The sequence below is a fragment of the Eschrichtius robustus genome, chromosome 9, assembly GCF_028021215.1.
Source record: "Eschrichtius robustus isolate mEscRob2 chromosome 9, mEscRob2.pri, whole genome shotgun sequence".
Taxonomy (NCBI): domain Eukaryota; kingdom Metazoa; phylum Chordata; class Mammalia; order Artiodactyla; family Eschrichtiidae; genus Eschrichtius; species Eschrichtius robustus.
The window spans coordinates 49,581,588-49,600,967 of record NC_090832.1 but is presented as its reverse complement, the minus strand read 5'-3'; the positions used below and the strand labels follow the sequence as shown (position 1 = coordinate 49,600,967).

The following is a 19,380-nucleotide window of genomic DNA, read 5'->3' as shown; positions in this document are numbered from 1 at the left end:
AAAACTTATGTTAAACAAGGAGACCCTGGGATACAAAGGAGCTAAAAATATAAAGATAAAAGTCTTTGAGAATGAGAAATGAATAATACCAATAATCTAAAACTCATGGTGAACAATTTCAAAGGAAGTATTCTCTTGTATCAGAACTTGTATTTAGTGAAAAGAAAGATAAATTTGTAAAGAAAGAAAGAAAATACAGAGAAAATAAAGCAAAATGGACAGAAAATTAGCAAATCAGGCTTAAGAACAAGGATAAATTGGCAGTGTAACTACACATATTCGTCCGTCCACTTACTTTAGAAGTATGTAATTGCTGGAATCACTGTTAGGTTAGCATGGCATCTACCATAATGGAAAAAAAAAGATTTGAATTTTTTACGAAATTATTTTATTCATTTATTTATTTATTTATTTTTGGCTGCATCGGGACTTAGTTGCGGCACTCGGGGTCTTCTTTGCGCCATGCAGGATCTTTCAGTTGCAGCACGCAGGCTTCTCTAGTTGTGGTGCACGGGCTCCAGAGTGCATGGGCTCTGTAGTTAGCGGCACGTGGGCTCTGTAGTTGAGGCCCATGGGCTTAGTAGTTGTGACAGGGCTTAGTTGCCCTGTGGCATGTGAGATCTTAGTTCCCTGACCAGGGATCGAACCTACGTCCCCTGCATTGGAAGGCAGGTTCTTAACCACTGGACCACCAGGGAAGTCCCAAGATCTGAATTTTTAAGATCAGAAACCCTAGTGTAAAATTTTAATCCCAGGTTTTCATATCTATATCCTGTAATACCTGCTAGCTATTGATTTGATATAGAAAATGGACAGTGTGATTGAGAGTGAGCTGCTACTGGCGAAAATCCCTAGATGTGGATTAGCTTAGCCTCCAAGGGCTGTGCTCTGCTTGGGAGGGGAAGGAAGAGGTGGTTCCGGGAATGAGCATCACCTCTGAGCCTAGTGACCTGGCTCTGTGCCAGGCTTCGCCACATGACATGAGCAAGTCACTTCTCAGGGCCCCTGTTTTTTCTTTGCAAAGTGTAGTGATATCATATAGGTAATTCTGAGGTCCCTCTGAGACGGGTAATTCTCCTTTATGAGAGGGAGAGGGGCGCAGATAGAGGTGGGAATGTGCCAGGGAAGTGTGTCTGACCTAGTGTGGCTCCTCAGGCATTCTCACAGGCTGCTCTTGGGTGTCCTGCCCTCTTCCAACCAGCCCTTAGGCAGTTGGTTAAAGGTAGTAGTTAATATTGACACTTACTAATTTGTGAAGATCAGTAAGGCTTATAAAATGGTTTTGAGCTTCTTGGATGAAAGGAACTCTGAGCATGGAATTACATTAATAGAACCTTTGACCTTTCCTCTTTTGGGGAAATAAATCATAGAGTTACTGGCACCTTCCTGTATATCCTGTAATAATTAATTCCTTGGAGAATTTTATTCACTATAGGGCCAGAGCTATTAATATGAAACTGAAGATCTTTAGTAACTACCACGTATGCCTTTGCCATGGCATTGGGTAGGTTTTATGGAGAGAAACATGCAAAACAGGAAGTATTAGCATACCTTAAAAAGCAAACACTACATTCTAGGCAAGGAGTTAAGTAATGAAAACAGAATGTCAACAGAAGAGAGGGATATGGAAGGGAGAAAAATAAGGAAATTGCAATTTAAACAAGAGTGGTAATGCCAGTCTTTCTCAAGAAATAGGCAAATCATATTTAAATATATTATAGAAATTACCAATTAATATATCTAGTAGCCTAAACCCATTCTGAGAGGGAAGGTACTGAGTTCTGTTTGTCTTTGTGTCCCTGCATCTTATACCATGTAGTCTTGCAGAACTGAATGTCACTTTTGATTTAGAGCTTATAGGGAAACAAAACAAACAAAGCTTGAGGTTAAGATCTGAAATGGAGATTTACATGGGTTGTAAAGGTTCTGGGCAATAGATACTTGGCTGGAGTTACGAAAGCCTGGAATCGAAATGTCTGTCTTTAAAAAGAAGTGCAGTGTCTATGATGGCATTGAGGGTAAAAGAAGTGGTTTTCATTTTGTTTTTTTAGAGTCGATGTTTAATAGACTCTTCATTTTCCTTAGCATAATCACAAAAATCCTGTATAAATTCTCTATTAATACATTTCCTCTGAGAAAGAGTAAATAGGTTGTTTTTTTAAAGGATTAACAATTGATTTTTTTTTAAGCTTTCAGTTCTTTCTTTCTTTCTTTCTTTCTTTCCTTCCTTCTTTCCCCCTTTCTGTCTTTCTTTCTTCCTTCCTCCTTTCCTCCTTCCCTCCCTCCCTCCCACCAGGTCTTAGTTGCAGTGTGCGGGATCTTCGTTGAGCCATGTGGGATCTTTAAGTTGTGGCATGCGGGATCTTTTAGTTGTGGCATGCAGGATCTAGTCCCCCTTCCAGGGATCGAACCCAGGCCCCCTGCATTGGGAGTACAAAGTCTTAACTGCTGGACCACCAGGGAAGTCCCAATGATTTAGATTCTAGATTTCACTGGTAAAAGCTATTAATAAAAAGAAAAGATGATAGCCCTATCACGAGAAACCATATGGAGAGAACTGACAACTGGAGAAAGTTTCCTTTTATTTCTATCAAATAGAAATAGAATAGTGAACATACTCAGTGAAGTGATTAAGATCATCTACACAGGCAGTATGGCACTGTAACTTAATTCTTCAGTAAAAGCAACATATGTAGTTATATGTAGTTACTTGGAAAAAATTTTCTATACTGCTCAAAAGATTTACTTCGTTAGTAGGGCACTTGCATAAATAAAAAGGTACATGAACTGTTCTGGATTGACAAGTTTTCCATTTAGCTGAAAATTAGCATCTTAAGTGGTAGAAAATTTTTTCATTGATATTTTATATATGTGATTTCCTTGATTTTTTTTTTTAAAGTAATCTACTGAACACAAGATATTAATCAAGATTTAGTCTTTTTTTTTTTTCCTTTTTTCTTTTTCTTTTCTTTTTTTGGCCATGCCATACAGCATGCAGGATCTTAGTTCCCTGACCAGGGAGTGAACCCGTGCCCCCTGCAGTGGAATCGTGGAGTCCTAACCACTAGACCGCCAGGGAATTCCCAAGATTTAGTCTTGATATGAGTTCAGCATGGTAAATATCATTTATTTGGAGGCACTGAACATGTGGATGCAACTGCAGAAGTACCTGTGATATAAAAGATCAAATGGTCACTGCCCCCATATGCGTGAATTAGGTATTAGGAAAGATGCCATGATGTTAGCCAACTTAAGCTCCTAAAACTGTTTTCCCTTACGGTAGGCCTGAGATAGGCCGCCTCTCAGGTCTCTTCTCCTGGAACCACTGTGAGGAGAGTGACCTAAAGACCCTTGTTTAGGTTCTTTTTCCCTGTGCTTGCTCCCTTCAAGCCCCATACTAATATTTATTGTATCCTTTAATGTTAGTATCTTTTTATTTCTTTGTTTAACATTTCTGCTCTTTACATATCCTAGGTTGTAGGTTGTGTTTTTTGGGGTTTTTTTTGCCTTGTTTAATTCGGTATAAATTACTGTGTCTGATACAATGTATCTGCCATTATGACTCTTCCATAGCCAGTAAATGCACCTCCCCGTGAATGGAGTGTATTGATTGGTTGTCTTCATGTGATGCAGGGCTGTTAACAAGCTTTTGCCCACTCACTCCTGCTTCCTGGTGTTTGCTGCTCTCCTGGGTATTCTTTACTCTGCTTTCCTCTTCTGTTCTTTCTCTTCTCTCATGTCACTTGTTGCCTCTTTTCACACTCCGGCTTTTATGTGAAAAGGCTGATCTTTTTAAAACATTATTATTTAGTCCTTTTTTTCCCCCGTATGGAGATCTGGCCACAGTAACAAATTGAGTCTTTTAACTCAAATAACCTTCAGGTCTTTGAGCAGTTCTTGTGGTATCTCTCACAAAAAAAGAATTTGTGAGTCTCCCTTCCTCCCCATTGTATCCTTCATATGCTTTCAAATCCAGAGCTGTTTGGACATATGGTATCCAGAAAGTTGTGGTTTTGTTATATTAAGTTCATTCCAGTCTATAGAGATCAGTAAATGTCTGTGCTATGGAGAAAAGTTGATTCTGAATAGGTCTTAGAGAAATAAGAATTTGTTAATCAGTCATGTAATATAATGTTTCAAAAACCCAATTAAGATTTTTTTATAATCATGTAAATCTTGCGTAAGATGAAGAAGTCAAATCAAAGGATTCCACTTCTTAGAACTGTATCACCTGCTGTTTCTCAACAGTATTGCATACTCTTATGTTTTATTTTTGAAAATAAGTAGACTAAAGAAAATACTTGGTCTTGGGGCTTCCCTGGTGGCTCAGTGGTTAAGAATCCGCCTGCCAATGCAGGGGACACGGGTTCGAGCCCTGGTGTGGGAAGATCCCACATGCCGCAGAGCAACGAAGCCCATGCACCACAGCTACTGAGCCTGTGCTCTAGAGCCTGTGAGCCACAACTACTGAGCCCACATGCCACAACTACTGAAGCCCATGCAGCTAGAGCCCATGCTCCGCAACAAGAGAAGCCACCGCAACGAGAAGCCGCGCACCGCAACGAAGAGTAGCCCCTGCTCACTGCAGCTAGAGAAAGCCCCCACAAGCAGCAACGAAAGCCCAACGCAGCCAAAAATAAATAAATAAATAAAATAAATTTATTTTTAAAAAAAAGAAAAAGAAAATACTTGGTCTAAATATATAAAGTATTAAGCTTAGCCTTTCCTTTTTTTTTTTTTTTTAAATCTTTTTGGCCATGCCATGTGGCATCTGGGATATTAGTTCCCTGACTAGGGATCAAACCCATTCCCTCTGCATTGGAAGTGCAGAGTCTTAACCACTGGACTGCCAGGGAGGTCTCTAAGCTTAGCCTTTCTAAACATTTTACGATATTTTATGGAACTGTAATCTTCTAGAACAAAAATATTTGTGGGGGGGACGGGACTTTTATCAAAGTCAAAGCAACATTTCTGTTTTGCTATTTCATAAAGGTTGCTGTTGAAGAAATCTGGCTGCAGAACACCTCGGATTGAATTGGAAGAGATGGGACCCTCAATGGATCTGGTTCTGAGGAGGACACACCTAGCGTCAGATGACCTTTATAAGTTATCTATGAAAATGCCCAAAGCCCTGAAGGTATGTGACTTGTAGATTGGTGCCATGTTTATTTGTATATTCCATTCTTCTTTCCAAAAAAGGATTTGTGGCATATTATATTGAAGAGCATACATAAAGAGGTCAATGAAATAGATAAAATTAGACTCTCAGAGCCAAAGAAAGGAGGAAGAAGCAAATAAGCCAACCATAATTGATAATAAAATTGTAGAAACCAGGCATCAGGTGTTGCTGAGAGCTTCCTGCTAGTCAAGACTGCCAGTTTTCAGCAAAAATGGGGCTCATTTTAGGCATTGTGAAAATGTAATTTCAAGCATAGGATGTGTAACCCATACTTGCATAAAATGTGTTTTGACTTTTGAATGGTTTTAAAAAGCAAGTAGAAATGGCATCTCTGGAATGCCAATAAAGATTGAAATGATAGTTTATAATCCTTAAGCTAAACACAGGAAATTCTCTCAGTGCATGACGGTGATTAGTCTTGTTGTGTTGCTTCTCAAAGTATGGTCTGACAATTTACCTGAGAATTGTTAGAAATGCTGAATTCTCAGATCCCACCATAGTCCTGCTGAATTAGAATTGGCATTTTAATAAGCTCTGAGTGATCTGTTAATACCTAAGTTTGAGGAGAAAGGGCTGTAGGGCTATAGACTCTGTGTCATTAAAGGTGTGCTCACTAATGGAGATTGTTAATACGATAGTTGTTGTACACTAGATTTTTACCAGTTCATGGTAGTAGACCCAACTAAATATATATTTATATATTCTTGTTTCATAGCCAAAGAAGAAGAAAAATGTCTCTCATGATACTTTTGGTACAACTTATGGAAGAATTCATATGCAGAAGCAAGACCTAAGCAAACTACAAACCAGGAAAATGAAGGGGTTGAAGAAGCGACCTGCAGAAAGGAAAGCAGAAGACCAGGAGAAAAAATCAAAGAGAATTAAAAAGGATTGATGGAATATAGCCAATAACTGCATTTTTATTGTAGTCTTTATTTAGAATTATCAAGCATCAATTATTTCAGAGTTTCTTGTAAGGTTTTATTGTATATTTTTATAACTTGATAATTTACCTAAATTATATATTATATACATTGTGAACAGTAACATACTAGTATTAGGTTGAAAGTTAGGCTCTTACTGGAGACATTACACCCTGGTATGCTGTTTTCTCTCTGTGATGTGACATTTCCCTCTGCCTACCCCCTACAAAGTCTCCTATCTCATTGGGTGGGTGAGTGAGGAGGGATCTTCAGAACAATCATTGGTATTTTAGAGAATTTTGGGTTAAGCTTTAGATAAAGGGAGGAAGTTATGGAAAGTAGAAATGGTCCAAAGTAACTGTATACATGCTCAGTATGAGCTACCTGGAAAGTTGACCCCATCGCCCAGCACATACATACAACCTGACTTTTATTTTTTTACTTTCCTGTTGTTTTACCTGAAATTCTACCAGTTAGAGATTAATTTTGAGATTTTAAGCTCTGTGTCTTAAAACAGACCTCTGAGATGTCCACTACCTGATCATTGACATACTACCTTACTATTGATTATTTTAAGAGATTCTGCTACTAAATGGAGCCCTATTCCTCTTCTTTGGGAGAAAGGAAGTTTTGATAAGGGTTGAAGTGAGAAAGGAGAGGTTAGATAAGTTAAGACACAGGACATTTTAGGGTATTGGGTAGCTGTAGGTAGCTAAAGGTCACATGAAGGCCCTGGGTGTTTGCATACAGAGTAGGAGTAAGCCAAAGCCAAACAGCTTATTTTGAAATTTTCTTGAAGACTGGCCCTGTGCCTAGGAAAATGGGGGAAAGCTTTCTGCTTCCTACTCCTAGTACTGCAAACTTGTTTTCCCTAAATGTGCAATTTAGTTTCCTTGACTGAGTCCCTGGCAAAGAGGCTCCTTTATACAAGCACAAGCCAATTATGCTGTAAAAGTACAGACATACATAAACCATGATGTGTTATGTAAAGTAGAAATGCTTTTGTTTTCAATTCCATGTCAAGGAACTCCTCCATGTCTATGTGTGCATGCATTTATGTGAGTTTGCTAAAAGCTAGAACCTCAATTTTACTTTTTTTATCCTTTCCCTTCTCTTGTAAACCCATTCCTTAGCCTTCCTTCTCCCCAGCCCTTTCCTGGCTAATAGTCTCTTAAAAAGGAGGGAGCTGGTATCTCTCATTTACACTTGTTACTTGATTATACATTTAACCAAAGACTACACGGTTTTAGATCGGAAGTAGGCATTTGCATTATATGTCTAAATGGGGAGAGAGGGCTAAATTAAAATGATTCATATCCTGCTATCTGCAAGTAGATGGACAATGGACAATAGTTGGGGAGAAGGGGCGTCATGAAAGGGGCATCAGAAATGATGGATGCAGGACTTCTCTGGTGGCGCAATGGTTAAGAATCCACCTGCCAATGCAGGGGACACAGGTTCGAGCCCTGGTCTGGGAAGATCCCACATGCCGCGGAGCAACTAAGCCCATGCGCCACAACTACTGAGCCTGCTCTCTAGAGCGCGTGAGCCACAAGTACTGAAGCCCACGCACCTTGAGCCTGTGCTCCACAACAAGAGAAGCCACTACAACGAGAAGCCCACACAGTGCAACGAAGAGTAGCCCCCACTCACCACAGGTAGAGAAAGCCCATGCGCAGCAACAAAGATCCAATGCAGCCAAAAAAAAAAAAAAAGGAAATGATGGATGCACAGCCCTTACCCAATGTGTGACCCCTGGCTGGTCCAGCTAACAATAATGAAGGCAGGCAGATTCAGGAGGCAGAGCCATGGGTCCTTTTCACCAGCCACTTACAGGAAGGACCCTGCCACACTGTATGGCTGTTAGCATAACTGATGCCATCTTGGGCCTGTTCAGTTCCTCCTGTCCTTCAGCTGACCCTACCTAGGGCAGTACTGTGTAGTAAATCTCTGTTGTCAGGGGCTTTGTAGTTAATAGATGTTGTTTAATGACCATTAGGTCCAGGTGGCCCCTGTGCTGTTAGTCTCCAAACAATAATGAAGAGCTTCGCTGACGTATTCCCGGCGCCCATGAGACTAGTTACCCGTTCATAAATCTGGACTTTGGAATTCACTTCCTGTTTCCAAGCACGTACCCCCATACCCTAGGTTAACTGTAAAATTCTCCCAGTGGCAGTTATGAATGCTTCTGGATGTCATCCGCCCTATCCCACCCTGTGAGTAAACTACCTTATAATAAGCTGATCCACTGATTATATGGAGTGGCCTGCCTCATTTTTCGGTTTCAAGATACTGTCTCAGTTTGGTGGGCATCTTTCGTTCCCTTTGTATTTTTCCTATTTTTTAAGATGCTAATACTAATACCAAGCTGTATATGATTTCATGAAATCTGATTCCTTTTAATAACAAATGCTGCTATTTGTTTTCTTGGTATTGAACATAATCCAAAGTAGAGATGTTATTACCCAAATCAATAAAGAAAGAGGGCAAAAAAGAACTTAACCCCAAGTCAGTTTTCAGTTACCTGATTATCTAGCTGCTTCTGATCTCTCCTTCCTTTCATTTATATTTTTAGCCACTTCTCCCCACACCTAAGGGTGAGGCCAGGAAAGGATTCACAGAAGCTTTAAAAATGGAAGAAGTTAAAATCACTAAAACCACTGCTAAATTTGACCAAGAAGAGAAAGTTTGTTTTTTAATGGAATTTCAGGTATCGGTACTTTGTCCATTATAAAATTAAGAGCCTACAAAAGTACAGGGTCTTTATCATGTCCTTAATGCACTTTTAATAGATCATAGAAATGGTCAAAACATCCCATAATTGCATGAAAGGCAAATATATCCTAGTATATATATACATTATGAAATTGTATAGAATATTATTCACATCCCTTTAAATAAACTACTGTAAACAAGAAGATAAATTAGGCTTTCTGGCTTGAGGTTTATGCCAGCTGTGAGAAGAAAGTCAATTTGCTTTTAAATGTATGTTGTTTTCCTCTCATACCAACAACGTGAATGGTTCAAGTTTAAAATCAGCAAAGATAACACTGTGAGTTTCCTGTAAGTGGACCATGTTAGGCCATGTTAGAAAGTGACTGCCTTGGTTGAACTGGAGCCATTTTGCACTTTTTCCAATTCAAAACCCTTAGGGAAAAAGTTTTAGAACATGGCCAACCATGTTCGAGATAACCAACATGCATTTTAATTTTGTTCTTGTTCTGCTGCTTCCTTTAAACAACTTCCCTCCTCCCTTCCCAACGCATTCTCACCCCCCACCCCGACCCTTCACACTCTGAGCCTCAGAAAATAGGTTCTAAACAGGGAGAAAGGTCTGGCGCTGGGCAGGCACCTGCTACTTAGTGGGGTTGAGGCCTATATGAAAGAAGCTTAAAAAAAGGGAAATGGCAAAGCCTCTAGAATTCAGCAGTTAAGGCTTTTGCCAAACAAAGATCAAAGCCCTTGAGCTTTTAAGTCTTTTACTGGATTGGGATTGATTCCTCAAGCTCAAAACGGGCTCAGCTAGAAGCGGAGTGGCAGGTGTTGGATCTGTGAGGCACGCCCTCTGGCTAAGCTGGAACCCAGAGCTGCAGAGGTGCTGGCTCTGGATGCCAGATCAGGGGAAAGGACCTGTAACCAGAGTTAGAGTTGAGCTTAAGCAGAGACTGTGTTCAGGGATCTCCTCTGTCCCTCTCAAACACTGCAAGCTAGCTCAGAAAGAGGTTCCTGGAGGGCAAAGCACAACCTATTTAACGGGTGCATCTGAAATGGACTTGGAAGATTCACACCCATCAACTTGAGAAGTTTATTTTCTCAATCCCTTAGCTAGTTCCCCAGAGTCAGCTGACAAAGCAGATGGCAAGGTGACCTGAGTGGAGATATCACTTTAGATGACAACCTGACACAGGGCCTCTGGCTTGGCACTCAGAGGCAGCCCTAGGGTTTATGGCACTGCGGGAAAGAGCACGAGAATTCATTGCTGTCCCCTTAAGCCCCATTTCCATCCATTTGACTCGCCACTTAAAGCTAGTCTGTGTCACAAATGTGTCTGAGTTTTATGCCCAGCACCTTCCTTTGCATAGGGAGACCTTGGGGAAGGATTAAACTGAATCTTGAAAAATCAATAAACAATGCTCAAGTGGCTAGGAGCTCCTCAAAAGTGGAATACGTGGTAGAGAGGGACAGCAGGTAGTGCAGTGTTGGGGCCGAAAGTTGTGGCCTTAAAAGAAACTGACAGGGCTTCCCTGGTGGTGCAGTGGTTAAAGAATCTGCCTGCCAATGCAGAGAACACGGGTTCGAGCCCTGGTCCGGGAAGATCCCACATGCTGCGGAGCAACTAAGCCCGTGCGCCACAACTACTGAGCTTGCCCTCTAGAGCCCGTCAGCCACAACTACTGAGCCCGTGTGCCACAACTACTGAAGCCCGTGCACCTAGAGCCCATGCTCTGCAACAAGAGAAACCACTGCAATGAGAAGCCCGCACACTGCAATGAAGAATATCCCCCACTTGCCACAACAGAGAAAGCCCACACGCAACAACGAAGACCCAACGCTGCCAAAAATAAATAAATGTTAAAAAAAAAAGAAACTGACATCCTCTCCTGATGCTCTCTGAGCCCTCAGCTAAGACATAAAAGGACAAGGACCCAATTAAAGACAGGCAAAACCATTGGCAATGCCAATTAGTGGTATGGTTCTCTAAGTAATGTTAGAAGTGTTAGTTCCCAGCGTTTTCGAGAAATGCAAAGAAAATAAATGAGGCTTTATTTTGTTTTGTGGTAGTAGTAGTAGTAGTACGACAAATAATTTTTTTAAAGGGGGCCTGATAAGGCAAGTGGTACAATGCTAGCTGACAGAATTCTTATCTGATTTCCATGCTTAGAAACTGAGAAGAGCAGAGCCATCATGGTTGAGCAGTGGTGCTCCGTAGTCCTATCCTAACCTCAAGGTGGGTGAGATGTGGTATGGAAAGCACCAGGCTGATTGAAATGGCTTGGAGTCTTAATGCCAGAAAAGGACAATCAGCTCATCTTGAAGGAATTGTAAGGAAGCAGAGTGAGGCAGAGATTTGGTCCTGGCAACATTTTGGGAAAAATCGTTATATAGGTGGCTTGTGAGCTCTTACTTAGACATGAACGTAGCCATTGCTAAGAGCCACCATGGGTTCCCTGGGAGCTAAGAGTGTCAACTGATCACATTCCTTTTTTTTAAGGAGTCCTTTCCTGGTAGATAGGGGAGTAGTCATTCACTCTACATTTATCAAGCATTATGTTTCAGGCATTGTATATGTTTACAATTTAGAAAGCATTTTCTTTAAAATACAATTTTAGGAATTCCCTGGCGGTCCAGTGGTTAGGACGCTGCGCTTCCACAGCAGGGGGCCTGGGTCTGATCCCTGGTCAGGGAACTAGGCTCCCACAAGCTGGGCAGCCTGGCCATAAATGAATGAATGAATGAATAAATAAATAAATAAAATACAATTTTGATTTTTTTCCTGATTATAAAAAACAAATCATTTTTCTGATTTTTTTTTTTTTTTTTTTTTTTGGGCTGCGTGTCATGTGGGATCTTAGTTCCCTGACCAGGGATCGAACCCACACCCCCTGCATTAGAAGTGCAGAGTCTTAACCACTGGACCACCAGGGAAGTCCCTCATTTTTCTGATTATTGAAGAGAAACTTGCAGAGAAGAAAATAAAATTATGTGTAATCTTACCATCCAGAATACCACTATTAACATTTTGCTGTATTTTTTACCACTTTAAAAATACAGGTTCTTAAAATAAGAACATGATCTTACTATATTATTTGGAGTTCTGCTTTAAAAAAAAAAAAGTAAACTTTTTAAAGTTAAAAATTTTAAACTAATACCACAAATGGGGAAGTGTTCAGATGAGTAAATGCAATGAATTTTTACAAAGTGAATGTACTGTTATAACCATTATCCAGATAAAGAAATAGAAATATTGTCAAGACCTACAGAAGCCCTTTGTACCGCCTTCAGCCATGAGCCAGTTAACTACTAGGTACCCTGCTCTTAAAATCAATATTAAATTGTAAGCATTTTCCTGTCATTAATTTTTTTTGGAAAACACTATTTTTGATAGCTACACAATACTTGGTTATATGGATGTGTTAAAATTTTGTCATTCTACTATTGGGCGTTAATGTCAATTCCTTTTGGCATTGTTACATGCAATGTGATGTATATCCTTTCAGAGAAATATTTTTAGAAAATATTTTCACATGTTGATTTCGTTTGACATTTAAAATAACCTGTGAGATGTATAGTGCGGGTGGTATTATATATAATTAGGCTCAGAAAGGTTAACTTGTCTGAAGTTACACAGCTAAAGAGGTAAAGCTGGACGTAGAACCTCTGTTTTCTAATTCCTAGTTGAGTAGATTCTCAACAGGACATCTAAGTCTCAAGGTATTCTTGTGAATCAAATGGGGAAAGGTGATGTAACTAAAAAAGCAGTTAGGCTAATGCAAAACAATTCGAAGGACTAGTATACCCAAAGAGTGTTGATGAATGATGCATAAATCTGTGGTATCTACAAAGGAAATCTTTATTGGCAAGCCTCAGGGCTCTGTCCTTGACTTTTGCTCCTTAAACAAGTTTATCTTCCACTTGAATGAAGGCAGGACACATTTGTTAAATTTGTGAATGACAAAGCAGTGAGAATATTAGAGGACATAAATGTAAAATATCTTAGCAGGCTTGGAAGGTGGACTGAAGCCAAAAGGAGAAATTTAGTAAGATAAATGAAAAGTTCAGTACTTGGGAAAATGTGAACATTTTTAGAATAAGGGAGATGTAGATCTACAGTTGGGAAATGACCCAGGGGACAAACCCTATGTCAGTGATCAGTGTGAGCAGACTTCCAGAAAGGTCCACAGAAATTTAAGCTGCACTGACAGAAGTAGAACATTCAGGTTGACTGAAAGAGAATACATGAGATAGACAAGAAAGTCTGAAAACAGCAAAGCCTGATATGAATATACAGTAATAAAAAAGTGGAGGAACAGAGACCCATTGTACTCTAATCTGCTCAAACCACATCTGCAGTATTTGTCCCAGTTCTGGGCACACCCTTGGAGGAACTTGAGCTCCCTGGACTGTGTTCAGAAGATGGTGATGAAGGTAATGAAAAATCTCCAAACCTTGCCAGATCAGGCAGAAATGGTTTACCAGGGGGGAAAAAGGCAGTCACTGAACAAACTTTGTTTTTATCAGCTTAATTGGAATATAATTTATGTACAATAAAGTACATCCACTTAAAGTGTATGATTTGGTGAGTTTTGACATTTGTGTAAACCCATGAAAACACTAGCACGATAGAGATGGGAACATTTTCATTACTCCGAAAGGATTCCTTATGCCTCTTTGTAGTCCCTTCTCCCTCTACCCCAAGGCTTAGGCAACCACTGACCTGCTTTCTGTCACTACAGAGGAATTAATATTTTCTAGAATTGTCTATAAATGGAACAGAAGAGCAGAACTCTTGTGATTGGCTTCTTGCACTCAGTCTGAAGATTTTGAGGTTTGCACATCTTACTTCATCTATCCGTAGTTCATTACTGGATGGTATGTCATCATATGGATGTACCACATTTTGTTTATCTATTTATCTGATGATGGACATTTGAGTTGTTTCCAGTTTGGGGCCATTATGGAAAAAGCTGCTATGTACATTCATGTTACAAGTTTTTGTGTGAACAAGTGTTTTCATTTCTTTTGGGTAGATGCCTAGGAATGGAATGGCTGGGTCCTGTTGAACACTCAGTTCCACTAGGAACTTTATGAACAAGAGAAACAGGTTCCCAGATTCACTTTCTAGGAGGGAAAGAGGCAGTAAAACATGTAAACAAATGGATAAGTTCAGAAAGTGATAAATGATATAAGGATGATAAAAGAGTTGCTGAAAGTGACTAAGAAGGGTTTATCTTAACTAGAGTGATGAAGGAAGATCTCTCTGTAGAGCTGACATTTAAGTTGAGCCGAGTCCGGAATGTTGAGGAGACAATGTATGAAGGTTTGAGGGAGCACATTCCAGGAACTGGGAACTTTAAGAGCAAAGTCCTTGAGAAAGAATGGAGTTTGACTTAAGAAGGATGTAATAGTTGTCTCCAGATGTTCAAAAAACAATCAGGAGGAAAAGGGATTACATTTATTCTATGAAATTTTAGAGGCCTAAGTATGACCAGCAAGCGGACATTAAATAGAGAAGAGCTTGGGTTCAGTCGAAACTTTTCATAGTGGGATGTTTGGGGGTAGGAAAAGGACCAAGTTTTAAGTCCTTTTTTGTTGTTGAGGTTTTGTTTTCGTTCTTTATTTCTTTTTGTTGTTGTTGTTAAGACCTTTCCTACTAATATGAATAACAACTACAACTAGATGGGCATGGAACTAACTAGTGACTTTGGTCTCTCAAAGTGAATTATTGAGCAGATATAAATCCAGCTTAAAAACTAATTACACTGGCTTGTGGTAGCCAAGTGTTACGGAAAAAAAGAAAATAAACTGCAGTAATTTGTACTAATTTGTAAGGCAACTGATAGAAAAAAATATTTCATTTTTCTACTAATTTTGGGCTTAACAATAGGCACTCAGAAAACATTCAGGTGTTCCTTGAGAGGCCAGAAAAAGAAGGATGCGTTATCTTCTTTCAGTTAAGTGACACCTTCTATGGTTAGTGTACAAGGAAGTGTGAGGACATGTTAATAAAAATAGGGATAATCCTTCAGCATTTACCTACATCTGTCCATTTAAAAATAATAATAGTGATTTGAAATTAAATGATATCTACCAAGGTATTAATGCAGGTAAAAGATGCAGTCTTTTTGAAAATGTATTAGAAGACTAAATTATATAATTACTTTTAATTATTGTGCAAACTTAAGAACAATAAAGGAACAGAAGAAGGAGAAGGAGGAAGGAAAGGAAGAGGAGGGAGGCAGAGAGGAGTAGAAAACCAGCTATTTCACTGACTTAAGAAACTGCCACTTTCATCCTTCCATGATGTCCTCAGTCCTTGTCTAGATGCTTCTGTAATCATCAGGTAAGAGTGCAGTCATGTTTTTAGTACTATACGGCTTTGTGTCATATCAATTCAATAAAGCATATCATCAATTATTGGTTCCTTACATGAATGAACAGTGTATTTAGGGTCATCAGCAGGAGGATTTCTTGGCAGCTTCTTTGCTGTGGGAAGGGTGCATAAGGGATAGCAGTAAGATAAAACTCTCTAAGGCAGGGCTCCTCAAGCTGTGGTCCCATCACCTCTAGGGAATGTGGTATGACCTACTTTTCCAGCCCTTGTCATCCTCAGGGTCCTCAATTTGTGCAAGAAGACAGTTCATTTACCAGTAGCAGAGGACAGCTGTTCTCCATGAACTTTTCAGAGAGTATAATCTTTATTGGGACATATTCATGTGTCATAAAATTCACCGTTTTAAAGTGTACGTATCAGTGGTTTCAGTATATTCAGAGAGTTGTACAACCTTCAGAACATTTTTATCACCTCGAGAAGAAGTCCCATATCCATTAGCAGTCACTCCTCATTCTTCCCCCCCTGACTAATCCACTTTCTATCTCCATGGATTTGCCTATCCTGGATATTTCATTTAAGTGGAATGGTACAATGTGTGGTCTTTTGTGATTGGCTTTCATTTAGCGTAATATTTTCAAGGTTCATCCATGTTGCAGCATGTGTAAGTACTTTACTCCTTTTTATGGCTGAATAATATTCCTTTGTATGGATATACCAGAGTATAATCTTTTTTTTAATATTTATTTTTATTTTTAAATTTTTGGCTGCTTCACGTCTCAGTTGCAGCACACGGGATCTTTCGTTTCCGCGCGCAAGCTTCTCTCTAGTTGTGGCGCTCGGGCTCCAGAGTGTGCGGGCTCAGTAGTTGTGGCATGTGGGATCTTAGTTCTCCAACCAGGGATCGAACCCGCATCTCCTGCATTGGAAGGTGGATTCTTAACCACTGGACCACCAGGGGAGTCCCCAGAGAGTATAATCTTGAACTCACTCTCACTCTGTAGTCAACAGTTAGGCCCTTGGAAAAATGGGTGAAGTACTGAAATATATATGAAAAACAATGCTCTGTATGGAATTGTGCTGCAAAGGTCAAACAATGACATGAAGATTGTCTAATCAAGTTATCAAACAAATATGTTAATAAAGTTACACATCTCTAAAATGGAAGTTTGATTCACTCATATTTGTAAAAACAATATAAATTGCATAACTCTTCATAATTTTTTGTTTTATTTTTTAAGAGAGTATCCGAATCAAATCTTTCCCTCCCCACCCCACATACTATTTACTATGAAATGTTGGCTCCTGTTTTAAATGGATTTCTTTTAAACAACTTTTTTCCAATACTGATTATCTCCAACTTCAAAAGCTAACTGATCATTTCTAGGTGGTAAAATTATGGGAGGTTTTGATTTTCTCTTTTCACTTGTCTCTAGTTTCCTCAACAAACATGCATTATATTTGTAAATAAGAGGGGAAGGAAAGAAAAAAACAAACAAACAAAAAAACAGGCTGAAAGAAACAGTTATGGGAGTTCTCCTGAAAGATGTGTTGTCTGTCCATTTCTCCAGAGTCTGTTACTGGATTAAGCCAGAGGGCACTGAATTGCATTTTCTTTAGTGCCCTACCCTGTGTTAAAGAGTATTCTAAAAACATCCTTAAGTTGTTGCATTTCTTGAAGGGTATCACTGAGACTATCACTTACCACATCTTACAGGATATACTCTGAACATCTGTCTTAGTCTCTTCAGTCTCAGTACCAGAAATAGTAGTGCTTCTTCCAAGGAAGTAGCTTGCTTTTTTCTGAAAAGTACTTAGTGTTAATTTTTTTTTAAAAATTAATTAATTATTTATTTATTTATGGCTGTGTTGGGTCTTTGTTTCTGTGCGAGGGCTTTCTCTAGTTGCGGCAAGCGGGGGCCACTCTTCATCATGGTGCGCGGGCCTCTCACTATCGCGGCCTCTCTTGTTGCGGAGCACAGGCTCCAGACGCGCAGGCTCAGTAGTTGTGGCTCACAGGCCCAGTTGCTCCGCAGCATGTGGGATCTTCCCAGACCAGGGCTCGAACCCGTGTGCCCTGCATTGGCAGGCAGATTCTCAACCACTGCGCCACCAGGGAAGCCCAGTGTTAATTTTTTAAAGAGTTTTATTGAGCTATAACTCATATACCATACAATTCATCCATTTAAAATGTATGATTCAATGGCTTTTAGAATATTCATAGAGTTGTGCAACTATCACTACAGTCAATTTTATAACATTTTCATTTTCCCAAAAGAAACCTTTCTCCCCTTAGCCATCATCCTCCATTTCCCCTCTCCTTCCCTAGTCCTAGACGACTACTAACCTATTTGCTCTATGGATTTGCCTAATCTGGACATTTCATATAAATGGAAAGATATGAAATAGGATCCTTTTTCACTTAGCATAATGTTTTCAGGACTCATCCATTTTGTACAATGTATCAGTACTTCATTAATTTTTTAATTGTCAAGTAATATTCCACTGTATGGATATGCCACTTTTTATTTATCCATTCTTCTGTTGATGACCATTTGGATTATTTTCACCATTTGGCTATTGTAAGCAATGCTGCTATAAATGTTTATGTACACGTATTTGTTTGAATACCTGTTTTTAATTCTTTTGGGTGTATAACTAGGGGTAGAATAAATGAATTATGTGGTAATTCTATGTTCCAATTTCTCCACATTCTTACCAAAACTTGTTATTTTTCATTTTCCTAATGGACGTTAAATGGTATCTCATTCTATGTTTTTATCTTTTGTGTTATTTACTGGCAAAGAAAGATATTTCTTTGCCAGTAAATAACAGGTTGCGGGACTTCCCTGGTGGCACAGTGGTTGAGAATCCACCTGCCAATGCAGGAGACATGGGTTCAAGCCCTGGTCCCTGAAGATCCCACATGCCGCAGAGCAACTAAGCCTGTGAGCCACAATCACTGAGCCTGCACTCTAGAGCCCATAAGCCACAACTACTAAGCCTGCATGCTGCAACTACTGAAGACTGCCTGCCTAGAGCCTGTTATCGCACAAAAGAAGCCACTGCAATGAGAAGCCCGTGCACCGCAACAAGAGTAGCCCCCGCTCGCCACAACTAGAGAAAGCCTACATGCAGCAAAGAAGACCCAATGCAGCCAAAAATTTAAAAAATAATAATAATAATAATTTTTAAAAAACAACAGGTTGCCATAAGCTGTTTTCAGACAGATTTGCTTTTCATTGTGGTTTTGATATGCATGATCAGTGATGTTAAACATCTTTTTATGTGCTTATTGGCACATAAATGCTTATTGGCATTTATTTGTAAATCTTCCTTGCAGAAATATCTATTCAGATCCTTTCCTCATATTACAATTGGGTTGTCTTTTTATTACTAAGTTGTATGGGTTCTTTATATATTCTAGAAACAAGTCCCCTATTAGATACATGACTTGTAAATATTTCCTCCTATCCTATGAGTTGTCTTTTCATTTTCTTGATGATGTCCTTTGACGCATGAAAATTTTGAATTTTGATGAAGTCCAATTTATTAATTTTTTCTTTTGTTGATTGTGTTTTGGTGTCATATCTGAGAAACCATTGCCTATTCCAATGTCACAAAGACTTCTATGTTTTATTTGAAGGGTTTTAGAGTCTTAGCTCTTAGGTCTTTGATTTTGAGTTAATTTTTGTATGGTGTGAGATAGGGGGTCCCAAATTCATTCTTTTGCATATAGATATCCAGTGGCCCTGCATCATTTGTTGAAAAGACTATTCTTTCCCAATTGAATAGTTTTGCATCCTAGTCAAAAATCAATTTACAGTAAATATAAGGGTTTATTTCTGGACTTTCTGTTCTATTCCATTGACCTATATGCCTGTCCTTATGCCAGTACCATACTGTCTTGATTACTGTAGCTTTGTAGTGAGTTTTGAAATGGAGAAATGTGAGTCCTCAAATTTTGTTCTTTTTCAAAATTATTTTGACTATCCTGGGTCTCTTGAATTTTCACATGAATTTTAGGATCAGCTGCCAATTTCTGCAAAGAAGTCAGCTGTGATTTTGATAGGGATTACTTTGAAACTGTAAATCAATTTGAGGAATATTTCCATCTAAACAATTTAAAGTTTTCCAGTCCATGAACATGAGATATCTTTCCATTTATGTAAGTCTTTTTAAATTTCTTTCAATGCTGTTTTGTAGTTTTTTAGCGTAAAAACCTTGTA

General features: G+C 39.2%; 1 protein-coding gene and 1 non-coding gene across 2 annotated transcripts in view; one reads left to right on the top strand and one right to left on the bottom strand.

The window, feature by feature from the left end:
* The window catches only part of RPF2 (ribosome production factor 2 homolog), a 38,616-nt gene extending 31,517 nt beyond the window's left edge, over window positions 1–7,099 (top strand). Inside the window, exons 9-10 of the mRNA XM_068551386.1 lie at window positions 4,993–5,137; window positions 5,895–7,099. Coding sequence (XP_068407487.1) covers window positions 4,993–5,137; window positions 5,895–6,074 — 325 coding nt within the window. The 3' untranslated portion in view covers window positions 6,075–7,099. The remainder of the gene's footprint in view (window positions 1–4,992; window positions 5,138–5,894) is intronic.
* Window positions 7,100–11,675: 4,576 nt separating this feature from the next.
* On the bottom strand, window positions 11,676–11,748 carry TRNAR-UCU (transfer RNA arginine (anticodon UCU)). The gene has a single exon. It is a non-coding gene; the product is annotated as a tRNA-Arg (tRNA).
* Between the last annotated feature and the right edge of the window lie 7,632 nt (window positions 11,749–19,380).